Source organism: Saccostrea echinata, unplaced genomic scaffold, assembly GCF_033153115.1.
Source record: "Saccostrea echinata isolate AGI-Se365-2 ecotype Australia unplaced genomic scaffold, CSIRO_AGI_Sech_v1 ptg000009l, whole genome shotgun sequence".
Lineage (NCBI taxonomy): Eukaryota > Metazoa > Mollusca > Bivalvia > Ostreida > Ostreidae > Saccostrea > Saccostrea echinata.
In genome coordinates, this window is record NW_026889758.1 from 34,889,380 (window position 1) to 34,904,258 (window position 14,879).

Genomic DNA, 14,879 nt, shown 5'->3' on the forward strand with positions numbered 1-14,879 from the left:
GAAAGCCCTAGCACCAACTGTTCAAAAGGTATGGCCAAGATTAAAGATTTTCAAAAGTAGGTCAAACTCCAAGTTCAAGGTCGAAGGGTCAAAGTTGTTGTTATCCAAAGGAAGGTTCTGTCACAGGGATTATACATGTGAAGATGTGAAGTATGAAAGCCCTAGTACCAACCATTCAAAAGTTATGGCCAAAGTTAATTTTTTCAAAAGTAGGTCAAACTCCAAGGTCAAGGTCAAAGGGTCAAAGTTGTTGGTATCCAAAGGAAGGTCTTGTCACAAGGCCTACACAAGTGAAGTATGAAAACCCTAGCACCAACTGTTCGAAAGTTATGGCCAAGGTTAAAGTTGGTTTAAGTTTTGCAAAACTGGGTCAAACTCCAAGGTCAAGGTCAAAAGGTCAAATATGATGGTATCCGAAGAAAGATTTTGTCACAAGAAATACACTTGTGAAATATGAAAGTCATAGCTTTAACCAATCAAAAGTTATGGGCAATGTTAAAGTTTTTGCAGACAAACAGATTAACAGACAAACAGACAGCTAGACAGACGGACGGACAGGGCAAAAACTGTAATCTTCGATTACGGGGGCATAAAAACATCTGAATTCAAACTATGATATTTTACAGATAAGTAACTCATAGTAGTTTTATACTGTTAGAGTAATCTGCCCTTTGACGTAAAGCGAATAAACGTAAGTAAATGACAATGACACGATTTGAAATAGAAGACAAGATATGTTTGTGGAACACTGATGCCCCCGTATGGCAGCTTATGGCGAAGGTTAAAGTTTCTCAAATGCAAGTCAAAATCCAGGTCAAGAGATCAAAAATGTTGGTACCCAAAGAAAGGTCTTGTCTCGAGGAATATACCTTTGAAATTTGAAAGTCCTAGCTTCAACTGTTCAAAACTTACGGCGAAGGTTAAATTTTTTTAAAAGTAAGTAAAACGTCAGGGTCAAGGTCCAATGGGACCCCAAGGGAAGGTCTTGTCAAAAGTGATACACATGTTCGTGAAATGTGAAAGCCCTAGAACTAAACGTTCACATGTTATGGCCAAGGTTAAAGTTTTTTTTGAAAGAAGGTCAAACTCCAAGGTCAATGAAAAAATTGTTGGTATCCAAAGGAGAGTCTTGTCCCAAGGGATGCACATGTGAAGTATAAAAGCCGTAGCACCAAATGTTTAAAAGGTATGGCAAAGATTAAAGATTTTCAAAAGTAGGTCAAACTCCAAGGTCAAAGGGTCAAAGTGGTTGGTATCCAAAGGAAGGTCTTGGCACAAGGATTATATATGTGAAGTATGAAAGCCCTAGCACCAACCATTCAAAAGTTATGGCCAAGGATAATGTTTTTCGAAAGTAAGCAAAATCCTAGGTCAAGGTCAAAGGGTCAAAGTGGTTGGTATGCAAAGGAAGGTCTTGTCACATAGAATACACATGTGAAGTTTGAAATCCCAAGCACCAACTGTTCAAAAGTTATGGCCAAGGTTAAAGTCTCATAAAATTTTGCAAAAATGGGTCAAACTCCAAGGTCAAGGTCAAATATGATGGTACCCAAAGAAAGGTCTTGTCACAAGAAATACACATGTGAAAAATGAAAGTCATAGCTCCAACCAATCAAAAGTTATGGGCAAAACAGACCAACAGACAGACAGACGGACGGACAGGGCAAAAACTATATACCCCCTAATCTTCGATACAGGGGCATAAAAATACTCATAACATTAAATGAGTCCATGATAAAGTAATTAAAAACATTGCTAGAATTTGCATGTATTTTCCTAATGTTAGTAAAAAAGAGTGTCCAGGAATGCTTCATTGTCTTTGAACATTCTCTCTGGAGAAAATATGGCAGGAGCTCTATGTTGAAAATGAGCTAGATAACATCAATATGTAAACCTTTCTATGATACAATTTTCTTTAAGTCCAAAGAATATTTTTCTTTTGAGTCTAGAGCTTCCTTAAGAATAGCATTCAGTTAAAGTAACTGGAGAAAATAAATGCACAAAAAAAAAAAAAAAAAAAAAAAAAAAAACGTGTATTATATTCCAGAGAGGTCAATAACTTTTTTTGCTATTAATAGAGGATATTCGATGTTTTGTAGTTGGATATAGATTTTAGTTCACGAGTGGGCAGGATGTTTTGATATTTTCACAAGTGCGAAGCACAAGTGAATATATTTTTAAAAAAATCCTCTCACGAGTGAAATAAATTCCATATCCAACAATTAACGTGGAATTTTCTGTGTATTACATTTTCTTTCATTTCCCTTGCCTCTGTCTTTTCTTAAAACAGTGTCAAAGGCTGTGACGTCATAGTTGAGCGGCCGAGACGTCATAACTTATCAAATGTTAGATTGAAAACATTGTAACATGAAATTTAGCGACATATTTGGGAAGAAATTGGGAGTTTTAGTCTCTATCAATATGGTTTAGTTACTATCTCTATCTTGTGAAAGACCAGAAATTATTTTTTACTTACTTTGATATCCTTTCACACTGTGACAGAATATCACTTCGGTATCCTTTCTCACTGTCACAGAACCTTTATTTAATAAATAAATCACAGTATTTCACTGTTGAAAATGTAATAATATGTATTTTATATATATATATATATATATATATATATATATATATATATATATATATATATATATATATATATATATATATATATATATATATATATATATATATATATATATATAAACTTGGTAATCTTAGTTCCGTGAAGGCTGATTGTTCATAAAGTTTTCATAAACTTGATCAGTTAGATTACAACTAGTCTAAGAAGAAATTCGACATGAGAAGAAGAAAACACTTGCTGTGGCCTTCAACTTCACATTTAGATGTATCGACTACTTATTATCAATTAACAATAGTTACTTCCATTCATACGTCGACTCGATATATCCCAGTGAGCTTGAAATAAAAGATACCACAGAGTCTGACATCTGTTTCATATTTGGATATTTTACTAGAAAAAGACTTTAATGGTAACCTAACGACAAAACTTTAAGATAAACGTGATTTCAATTTTTTCAATCGTCAACATACTTATGTAGCAATATACCCTTATCACCTGTATATAGGGTTTTTGTTTCCCAGTTGATTCGATACGCAAGAGCATGCTCTACGTATGAACAATTTCTTAGTTATTGACAAACAAGTTGATGAAACAAGGATATCAACAGACTCGTTTGAAGTCATCATTTTGCAAGTTTTATGGTTGATACAATGACCTTGTCAGCAAATACAATCTATCATAAAGTCAAATGCCGACTGAAGTTTTCATACTAATTATTAGGCCATTATTTACGCGACTAAATTGTCAACAGATTTTTCCGTTTTTCCCGATCATGACAAGGAGCACACGGCGGGTGTGACCGGTCGGCAGGGAATGCTCACTCTTCCATGGCACCTGACATCCCACCTCTGATGTTTTTGGAGGTCAATGTTTGCTCTGCTCCAGATTTGTATTGTCTAAATGGACTTTGAACTTGAATACTGTTCGGTATCTTCTTATTTCATTCGACAGAAGAGTAACTGTAGATTGATTTGATAGAATCATTCAAATGTTCAAATAAATTAATTTAATGAATTGTGATTAGCAGAAACTAAAACCTCCAAATACCTTTAGAAAAATATAAATGAATTCGATATAGCAATTTGTCGAATTCGTTTTAACAAATTTCATTCAAAAATATTTTTGATATGTCCTAAATGGGCTTCCGTAGTACGGTATACTGTTCAAATATATATATATATATATATTTTGAATTGGTATTTCTATGTATGTCCGATTTCGCTACCGTGTGATAATGAAATAATCTAAGGATAATTATTAGATCATAATTAAACGATGTTCATTGAAAACAAATAATTAAAGCCATCCAAAAATTAGAGTCACAAGAGGCTAGAACGGCTGTGTACGGTGTCCAGTGATCGGTCACGGTAATTACTGTATATACATGTACACAGCCACAGGTGATAACGGGTATTAACTGGTGTAGGTGACGCTAATTACTGAAAAGACATGGTCAATGCATAAGATTTAAATAACATTTTTCGATAAGTTTTTAATAAATATATGCACTTTGAAATACGAAAAAATATACATCCGAGTACCAATTTTAGTATTCGATACTCGGACGTTCGATCGAGTACCCGGTTAACCGGGTACTCGTTGACATCCCTAATATATATATATATATATATATATATATATATATATATATATATATATATATATATATATATATATATATATATATATATATATATATATATATATAAAACTTATTTTAATAAATGATTCGACGTATTATTCCTATTATGCTTTTCTTTCTTTTTTTTTTTTTTTACAATATAGTATTATCTATACAGATATAGATATAAGCAATAAAACGTCTTTCTCTCTTTTTAAGTACGGGAATTAACGGTAGTAGCTATTGCAGAAAAAAAATAACATAACCTGCTTAGAAACAAAGAAGGTATTTTATTGTTTAATTATTCTTTGTATTTTTGTCTGCAAAATCAATCAATAATTCGTTTGCTAAAAAATGATATTTAGAATTTTGATTAATGGCATGGAAGTGGGACATTGTGCAATTAATATAATATTGCTTCTCCATTTCAAGAAAATTTTAATTTTCAAAAAAAAAAAATTATAAATAGAAACTGATTTGTCACTAATTGAGAACAGTTTAATGTTCCTTTATGTATAAAAGATATGTCTATATAAATACAGATACGGTATATATCTGAAAAACCTGGCTATTAAAGAAACATTGGGGAATAACGCTAAAAATGCCCAAGGATAGAATATCAAATTTCAATCACAATATATCAGTCAATAATTAAACATACTTATGTACAACCCCTACAATACGCTAAAATCTCATAAGCATTGAAATAAATCATCTAAAATAGCAAGCGTCATTTCCCAATACCATAGACTAAAATATAGGTCAAGATAATGAACAGTGATCAATCACAAAAAACTCACAAACAATACAAATCTGTGAACAGGGCATAATGCGCGGACGCCTGGAAATTCCAGAGGTCAGTTCAGGTGCTAAGGAGGAGTAAGCATCCCCTGTCCACCGGTCACACCCGCCATGATCCCTATGTATTGATGGGGTAGACAGAATAATCCGTAAAAAAATATTATAAAAACAATGGCCTAATAATTGCTTTGAAATAAGGAAGTCAAAATTCGATCCAATGATAGGTTATTTTTGCTAACAACGTCATTATAACGACCATAGAATTAACAAAATGCTGACTTTAAACGAGGTTGTCGAAATCCCTGTAACATCAACTTACTGTTAGAAGCCTACCGCGGTTTAGAAATTGCTCGTACTCAGAGAATGTTTATGAGTATCGAATAAATTGGGGGACATAAGCACCATATGCAGGTGATAGCGGAATATTACTATATAAATAAGGGAAGTTGAGGATGGAAAAGCTGAAGTCATCTCGTTTGTCATACAGTTTAGTTGCTAGTTGACCCTTAAAACATCCAAATATGAAACAGATGAGGCAGACTTTGTGCTGCCTTTTATCAAAACAAATTTTCTTCCTGAGTTAGTCTTTGTTCCATTTTTTTTAAGGTATCTTCAAAGTTTGCATAAAGAATCGATTTTTCAGTTAAAGACAAGAAGAAAGGACCCACTATACTTTAGAAATAAAAATAAACTTTTCTCGAGACCTAGCAACTACGTTAGTCTTTTTTTTTTTACTGGAATGTGCATGCTTGAATTAACGGTACGGCATTCAGGGAAAATAAGTCTTGTCAGTCTGGAAATATATTATCTCAATTTCTTGTTTTGTCATATAACCTGCTTACGAAAAGTTCTATTATGTCAAGACTGCAGCATTTCAGAAATGTTTTTCTTCTAAAAATTGATACATGTAATTAATAGGCTAGCTTTTCTTAACTATTTTTAACAACAAAAATTGTACCGCACAGGAGTATTTCAAACTTGTAGGTGTTCAATGGTTCAACATATTTCTTTAAATTATTATATCTTACATCTCAACAGTATATATTTCAGTAAACAACGTATACTTAAACCACTCTCTCCTGATTCTAAATTGAATACACAGTTCATATATGCACTTCACCCTTGACACTTGGTTCACAAATTCATTTGATTTTAATGCACTAAAAGGTTTTTGGTATTTTCCACACCTTATTCCACAATATTCTTTGCAAGATTACTATCACCATCAGAGTGAAGAAACAGGTATTCTTATGTCTGAAACTGGATTTCATAAGACAGAAATACTTGCACGTACGTTTGCTTCTAAATGTACTCTATTTCGTACCTAGGTAATTTAGTAACCAGGGAATATTCTGTAATTTTCATAAATATACATGTAAAAAACTGAACATAAAATGCTCAGGTGAGCATGGAATCAGGATAAATTCATCACCATCTGATATCAAAAATTTATTGAAGCATTAAGCCGAACCATATTTTGGACAGGATTGATGATGCTTTGATGCTTGTAGATGTGCAATAACGTTTTGAAATTTTCATTTTCATTCAGGAGGCCAATTGGGTTGAAAATTTAAACGCCGTTTTTAAGCAGAATTTTTTTTTCAAAAGTCCTATCAAAACAGAATCTTGCTTCATTGAATTCTTTTAGTTTAGAATCGGGAAGACTTCATTTTATGAAATACATGTACGTGTACTAACATGGGAGTCGCCCGCGTGGCGCAGTGGTTAGAGCTTTCGTGATGTTGCGGGTTCGAATCTCACTGTGGGAGTGGAGACCGGTCCTTCGGATGAGACTTTATAAACCGAGGTCCCTTGTCGCAGTAGGTGCTGGCAAGAAAAAGATCCCTCACTGCTCAATGGCCCCGTAGGTCAAAATTTGCAGCTCTCCACCGGCAAGTGGTGGCGTCTCCACATGAGTGAAAAATTCTCGAGAGGGACGTTAAACAATACACATACATATACTAACATGGGAAGTCCATGGTTTACATGCTTACCTTAGCATTTTATGCTCAATTTGATTCGTGTAAATTTTAGGTAAATTATATATAGAATATCTATTGTGGCATCTTGGCTTGTCGCCCAGTTACGGTATTTATCATATCTAGGTCAAGTTCTGTTTTTGGTACGATCGAGCAATTTTTGACAGAGTGATGCCCCTTGGACTTAGGAACGTTCCAATTATTTGCAGTTTCTGTTCATTTTCTTTGCAGAGGTTGCACACACTAAAATGAAATTTGGTATACATATATAACAGAAAAATATCTAAATCAAGTTCTGTTTTGGGTACGATCGAACAAACCCTGTAATGTATGTCCAAAGGGGGGGGGGGCATAAGTGTTTCACAAAAACCTTTTGGGGGGGGGGGGGTGTTGTTTGTTTTGTTTCCGTTTTTGTTGTTTGTTTGTTTGTTTGTTTGTTTTTTGGTTGTCAGATTTTTTTGGGGAAGTTCCCCCCTCCCCACTTTCGAAACCGTTAAATTGCTACGGGCCTGAATCAAGCATAAAAATAAAAGTACTTTGTCAAATAAATCATGCTTTTGAATAAATGTCTTCAGTAATTTTAACATGATCTGTAAAACATAACTTTTAATATTCACTGTACCTTATAATATTTCTTTCTTTGTTTTTATGCAAAGGGATCTAAAATGATCTAGAAAATTTGAAAAGGTTGAAACATGTTTAAGGTATATAAACCTACAAAATTTGCTATGGAGAGAAACGTGTGGTGACTGCTTATACATTAAGGAGGGATTCTTGTCTAGTTTCTGACTTGACGAAATATTCCACGTATATTTGCTTGTATGTCTTATAAACTTAGCTATAATGTATTTAAAAGATCATATTTTTCTTTACTCATCATAATTGTACAATTTTAAATAGAAATGGTAAACTGAGTTTGAAATCCATAAGGGACTATATTTTTGGCGCAACTGCGGCGTATGAAAATATCTCCTTTTCTGCCTATCAAAATCACTTATAGAACATAACATGTGGTTAATTTTTTTAAACAATCAAAGACTTGAAGAAATTTTGATATGTAACTAATATTAATAATAATGCCCTAAAATTTTAAAACATAGCAAATAAAAATGATTTTCTAAACAAACTACAATCTTGTTAGCTTTTGAAAGCCTCCAACCTTAAAACAGATTTGAGCAAAAAATCAGTAAAAAGTGTTTTTTCTCTCTTACTAAACGGTCAAAGCTTTTTGTTTTTGTATTATTTTGTATATTTATATGACTACTTTATCATATGTAAAAACAAGAAATATTTAAATATAAGAAGTATATAAAAATAACTAATATATCCTAAAAAATTAAGAAAAACAGAGGAAATCCGGATTAGCCAATATCTATTTAAGTTAAATAATGTCAATTAATTTGGTAGAATCATCTGATAGACCCGATATGGTAACATCTTTTTGTGCAAAAAGAAAAACATTTTATCTTTTAAAATAGAAGTAGGCATCACATGATTAGCAACAGTAATTTTTTACCCTAAATGTCAAGGAAAAAGATAATGACCTTGACCTGACCTTGTTTCTAAAATAAAACGGTCAAATTTAATCTAATTGATACCATCACTTAGTGATATTGTCTTCTTGAATCTATGAAAATTTCATTAATTTTTAAATACAAGAAATATGAGTAGAATAAGAGAAGAATCCCTCCTTAAGTCATATTTACTTTGAAATGGTTTATTTGTTTGTATAAACAGAAAAGAATGCATATTTAAATAGACTTTATCCTAAAAGTAAAGGAAAACTATTTCTATGATTCTTTCGTAATTCGTTGAAAGGTAACATGATTTACCTAGTTTTATCAATCTAAATAGTGAGTTGGATTTTATCGTTGAAATAAATTATTCATTTATTTTCTCCATATGATATACTATGATAAAATAATATATTTAGCAACTGCTACAATTAAGAATCAATATTAGCAAATTTCAAAGCAATATTCTTTTAAAAGTTTATTTACGGTTTAAAAAATGGTACATTCAATTTGAGCAACATATTTAGGAGCAATGGAATATAGTTACTACATCATAGGAATTGCCTTGTAAGAAAATAAATTATGGAAATTTTCATAAAGACGAATTTAAGTGTAATATTTATTTTATTTTAGAATGGCATTGAAGGTTATTTTCTACAAATATTTAGATATAAATAAAAAACAGAGACACAAAAACTATTCAGATTTTTAACATAATTAAAATTCACGGCACATTTAAGCATTGTGCATATACTTCCTGACAATCAAACGGAATCATCAAAATTTTCAAAACAATAACAGTAATGTTTAAATAGCAATAATTTTGGAAGGTAATAAAAGCAAAATTATTATTTAAGTATGTTTCTATTTAAAGATATATTCTCATTTTGATGGATCGATTGTTCTCAAATTTCGTGGGCAATTTTTCTTTTGTTAATTAATCATGGAATATCCTGTATGTAGTACCGTTTTAGGTATAAAAGGGGTCTGATCTAAATTAAATTCAGAGCTTTCATTTCTACAAAGCCAAAAGCAAGGTAAGATTCTTTTGATAAACAACTTTTGTAGAAGTGGAGCAGGTTGAAGAAATCGATGATAAGCTTTTCGTTTTTTGAAATCAGAAACAAAAATTTTGTAAAATGTTAATTATTAATAATAAATAGAAAGAAAAAGCTTCTAAAATAGAAATGAAGGAATACAAAATTTTGCAGAATGGAAGGACAGCAGAGCTTAAATATTTTGTTGGTCTTGGCTTTGGGACTTCCTTCCGCACTTGGGCTTGTTCAGGAAATACCCATACCAACAGATCTGGAGGAATGTCTCCTGTACAAATCCCTGAACGTAAGCGTGGCAGACGTCCCCGGAAAACTGATAGAGGACTTCTGTCTACAGAATTTTGCCCTTTATCACTATGATGAAAATACGCAAAGGAATATTAGTGCTGAAGGCATTAACTATTTGGAATCTCTCTTCCGACAAATTAATGCCGAAACCAGAATGACAAGAAGTAAAAGACAAGCACGTGCAACCTGGCGCGTAAGGAGTGAAATTCGGACATTGTCGTCTGCGCAGCGCAACCGGATATTTAGTTGTTTAAATCGTTTGAAAAGAGATTATGTAAGTAGTATTCTTTTCAATAATAAATTCATAAATAGTAAATATAACTGTAGTTCTTCTAGGTTTCAGTGTATCTATCATGGTTTTCCTCCCTCTATTTCCTTAAAAATTAAAGAAACCCAATACTGAATGATGAGTCAAACTTGAAAAAAAGACATTTTTATTTTTTAATCAAAAACAAACAAAAAAACCTTTCAAGACTATGATTTGAAAAATGTACGGGTACAAGTGTGTCGTAAGAGTTGAATAAAACTGATTCCACTGCACTGTTTTTGGTCGAATGCAGTCAATTTATTGAAATATTTCAGACTATTGACCGATCTGTGAACACCTACGACTTAATTGGTTCCCTACATTCTGCGCAAGCGACCCGATTCATGCACAACGGACCAAGTTTTCTTGGACGACACGCAGTTTATCTTCTGGTGTAAGTTTTAACCGCATTTACTTATTTCTTCATGTATTTACAGAAATAATGAAATAAAATTGGAAAAACAATAAAAACTGAATTTCTGAAACTTACTATTACATTTTACACCCGTTGGTAAAAAAGATCTTTGGTCAAAAGAACACTTTGAGAATACTGGAATGAATTTTGGCTAGATGTTTAACATCCTTTTCAGGATGGAAACTGCATGCCGCACGCCCATTCCATACTGGGACTTTACGATGGACGGTGAGATGAATGATCCTTCTAGTTCGGCTATTTGGTCAAATACTTTCTTCGGAAATGGAAACGGAGCAGTAAGAACAGGTTTTTGTGGCAACTGGGTGACACCCCAAAATACTCCTATCATCAGGAATCTTGGAGCAGGTTGAGTTGACATTATTTTTAATGAAATAACTTTACGATTGGAATTAGTATATATGAATTTAGGTAATACAATATGTTTTTCAGCATTTAATCACTCATCTTTCGGGGTACCTTTCAAACTTGATTAGGTCATTCATGTACACGTTTTCATCGTTGATTTGTATCTGGTAAAAAAAAAAAATGATTATATACTTTTTCCTATTAAAGGTGGAGTTCGTATACCAGGCAAGCAAGCACTAAGAGCTCTTCTGAGTAGAACAAGAACTAGTGAAATTACAGAACCACAGCCAGCCATGAGTGTTTTCTCCATAGAGGTACATCATAATGCCGTTCATAATAACATTGGAGGCCTTTTTGCAGGCCTTGACACAGCTCCATTTGATCCTGTATTCTGGTTCTTACATTCTATGTTCAACTACATTTGGTACTTGTTCAAAATTAACCAGAGAGCAAGAGGAATCGACCCACAGCGAGATTATCCACAAGGGCCTAATGTTCCACAAGGCCACGAGTTTTTCCAACGATTGAACTTTAGACCTTTCTTCCGTCCGATGACAAATCTTGAAACATTCTCAGATCGATTTGATAGAATTGTCAGGTACACTCCTTTGCCTACTTGTTCGCAATGTGCAGGAAACCCTTACCTGGTATGCCTTCGCGGAATGTGTGTAGCTAGATCTAGAGGTCGCGGTACAGCTGTCGGTGTTGCTCCAGGAGTTATAAGACCTGGCGTTGTGGCACGTAGAGTTCTCATACCTCGAGCACCTGTTTTGATTAGAGGAAAGCGTAGTATATATACAAATAATACTGTAGTTCAGATAATTCAAAGCCATGAAGAAGCCATTTCAACACTGGACAAATCATATCTTAACACGTTTATTATAAATGGTCATTACACTCCTAAAGACTGGGTATATTTGAATGTTCGAGTAGTGTATGAACGTCCGAGGAATGTTCACTTTAATTCAACTGATCTAGGAGACTCCAATGATATGCATGATCCCATCAACTTCCAAAATGCTGGAGAAAACATCGGAATCAAAGACCGTGTTTTTTATAAGCAGAAATGCGAACCCGCAGGGTCAGGAGCTACTAAAGTCTTTGTTGAATCCAATGGTCTAAATTATCATGGTAAATATAAAGAATTCTCTATTCTAGACGAACGACAGGCTGTTTCCTCTGCTGTTATCCAAGTAGCTGTACGCAAACCTTCAGACAAACACACAGAGTCGTTCTTGTCTGCTTATGACAGTTGTGGCCGAGTTTGTAGACCTGCCTGCCCAGTAGCACATAGATCTTCAACAGTTTACAAAGCCTGTACCGGAACCTTCAAAATTACTACCGAATATCCGCTGATGTATAGTAATTCGTATGAAACAGCGATTAGTTCCCTTTGGCATCTCAGTTTAGACGGTAAAGGCCCGTTATTTAGAAACACATTTTCACCAGTTACTTTCATATGTGACCATCAAAACGCATGGCCTTGGTCCCGCAAGTAAGAGAAGTAGGGATCCAGTCAGCAAATAAAATTTGCTGTATCTAGCACCGGTATATTCATGGATAGAAAAGTTAATCCATTGATCTATTTATTTGAAATATTGTCTTGAAAAGGCTTCACTCATATATTTATTTTCAGTCTTAAGAAGGAATCTCGTCATATAAATCATAATTTGTCTTCACTTTAAAGTGAAGTTTTGATAACTTTGCATGTAATTTGATAAAAAAAATAAATTAAATAAAGCTGTGTTATTTATTTACTGCGCAAATTTTGAATATTCTGAACTTTTAAACCTCTAATCTGATGGGAAAGGGGGAAATGAAGTTAATTGCAGTTAAGTCGATTTCGACTTATTTAAATTATTGGGAAAGAATGTCTGAGCATGAGCAAAACATTGTTTACAAAAACAGATTCGGTATCAAGAGAATAAAAAAAATCCTACTGGACAAGCACTTTCACCTTTTTGTCAGGATAGCACTGTGTATGGTTATTTGAGGTTCTATACATGAATTTATTTCGTGAAATGCGTGATATACGTGTCGACGTGGCAAAATATATTTGAGAAAGCCATTTATTTAACTAACTAACTAATACAACATTGTTAGAAACATGCAAAACATGCAATACTGTTCGTTATCTCCATATTTCATGCAAAAGTGCGAACCATATTGCACAGATTACATTGATAAAAATGATCTAAGAACGTGACTGTATGTACAACATTTTCGGTTATCACGGCCTATCGCAATAAAATTATTTGTTTGATTGTTCTAGTAACTCCATATAAGTTTTATTTCCCATCTCCGATATCAACACAGGAGTCTCCCTTTAGACTGAATGCTTTCTGGCTACCTGCATGGAATAAACAGCACCTGGTTTATTTTGCGTTTGTTTACATTGTATTGCATTTTACGTGCATTTGTGTTTGTTTGTACTACACTGACCTGTGGATTTCTTTGGAAACTTTTCCTTCTATCGTGGAAGAAGCACGCAGTTCTTACGCTGGTCTCTACCGAGTATTTTACAAGTATAATGGAAATGCAGTGTACGGCCATATACAGTGAAATCTGAGAGCTCATGACATTGAACAGTGACCAAGTGAAAATAAAAATATTAACGAATGAAGAGAAACATGGTGGACAAAGATAAAATCTCTTCCTTTTACGAATCGTGTTCAGCTTCAAGCTTGATTGACAAAGGAGACAAAGAAGTAGAACATTATCAAATATTTAAGCGTGCACCCCATCACCATTATGATCAGAAAATATACTTATCTGGTAGAAATAATATTAATTTTTGTATTTATTTACGATTTCAAAGCATTGAAATTCAAAAGAATCCAAAGTATTTAATTCATCATTTCTTTTTTCAATAATTTTTTGCTCTTCTTTTCCGAAATAAATATCTTGTTTATAAATTAAAGATTTACAATATGAAATATAAATTTTACATTTACCTCCACCTAATGAATTCAAAATTCAGCACATGATGCGGATATCAAGGGTTCTATCCCTGAAGATTGAAAGAGGAATTTTTATATGACAATTGGTTGTAGTGAAGAATGTTCTGTCTGTCTTCATATTTAAGAAATGGTACTCAACTCACAACAGATTTCATAAGGTAGTTAGATACTTCGTTCATTTCGGATATACGGTAATGGAAATAGGTTTATTTCACTTTCATCGTTCAAATGATATAAACACTCAGTGAAATGAGAATTATAACTATTATTCAGCTAAGAGGTCCATACGATTTCACAATAATTTAATTCATACAGGAAAGGAAGCAAACAGGTTCAATTTGAAATTAACTTTTATTCTGTTCAAGTCTTTATTTATATATTTGAATGATGGAGTCTAATTGTTTTCAGGTTTACAAAATCAATGATTTTTTTTTCAATAAAGCTACTTGCTGAAAGGAACGAAAAATTTCTAGAATTAAAATATATTTTGTATTATTGAGGAGGTTTGATCCTGAGCTATTAAGCAGATTTTTGTCTGAACTTTTTTTTCTAAAATTCTGTATCATATTTTACTTCTTCGGTAAATTTGGATCCTACAGTGCCAATTAAACTAAATTTAATTAAAAATCCATGATTAAATTCCATACAAAAAGCATTAAGCGAGAAACTATATTTTGTGGCGTAGGTTTTTTTTAATTAGAAGAAAATTATCAATTTTTCTCTGTCGAAATACCATATTTACAGTACAGTTATGTTTGGATTACTAGTTTTCCATGCAGACTACACACAGATATTTTGTGCAGTGAAGTGTTTTGTGTTGGTCCAGAATTGTATATTAAATTAACTATTATGAACTTTATCATGATATTGTAACCAATATAGCAAATATATTGTGAAAGACCAGAAAAGGTAGCTCTATTTCTAGCTTAAAATTGACATTTTTTTAGTATTATCTAAAAAAAAACAAAACACAGTTTAGATCCCCACTT

At 32.9% G+C, this 14,879-nt stretch overlaps 1 protein-coding gene across 1 annotated transcript; it reads left to right on the forward strand.

Annotated features, from left to right (window-relative positions):
* The first annotated feature begins 9,711 nt into the window (after nt 1-9,711).
* On the forward strand, nt 9,712-12,641 carry LOC133183626 (tyrosinase-like protein 2). The gene is made up of 4 exons (XM_061318561.1): nt 9,712-10,116; nt 10,425-10,543; nt 10,740-10,930; nt 11,138-12,641. The coding sequence occupies exons 1-4, from the start codon at nt 9,712-9,714 to the stop codon at nt 12,427-12,429; spliced, it is 2,007 nt and encodes a 668-aa protein (XP_061174545.1). The 3' UTR covers nt 12,430-12,641.
* The last annotated feature ends 2,238 nt before the right edge of the window (nt 12,642-14,879 follow it).

Excerpts from the sequence above, each read along its gene's own strand:
- LOC133183626 (XM_061318561.1), top strand. The coding sequence starts at position 9,712 with ATGGAAGGACAGCAGAGCTTAAATATTTTGTTGGTCTTGGCTTTGGGA. Across the intron at positions 10,117-10,424 it reads ATCGTTTGAAAAGAGATTAT|ACTATTGACCGATCTGTGAA; the intron begins GTAAGTAGTATT and ends GAAATATTTCAG. Across the intron at positions 10,931-11,137 it reads CATCAGGAATCTTGGAGCAG|GTGGAGTTCGTATACCAGGC; the intron begins GTTGAGTTGACA and ends TTCCTATTAAAG.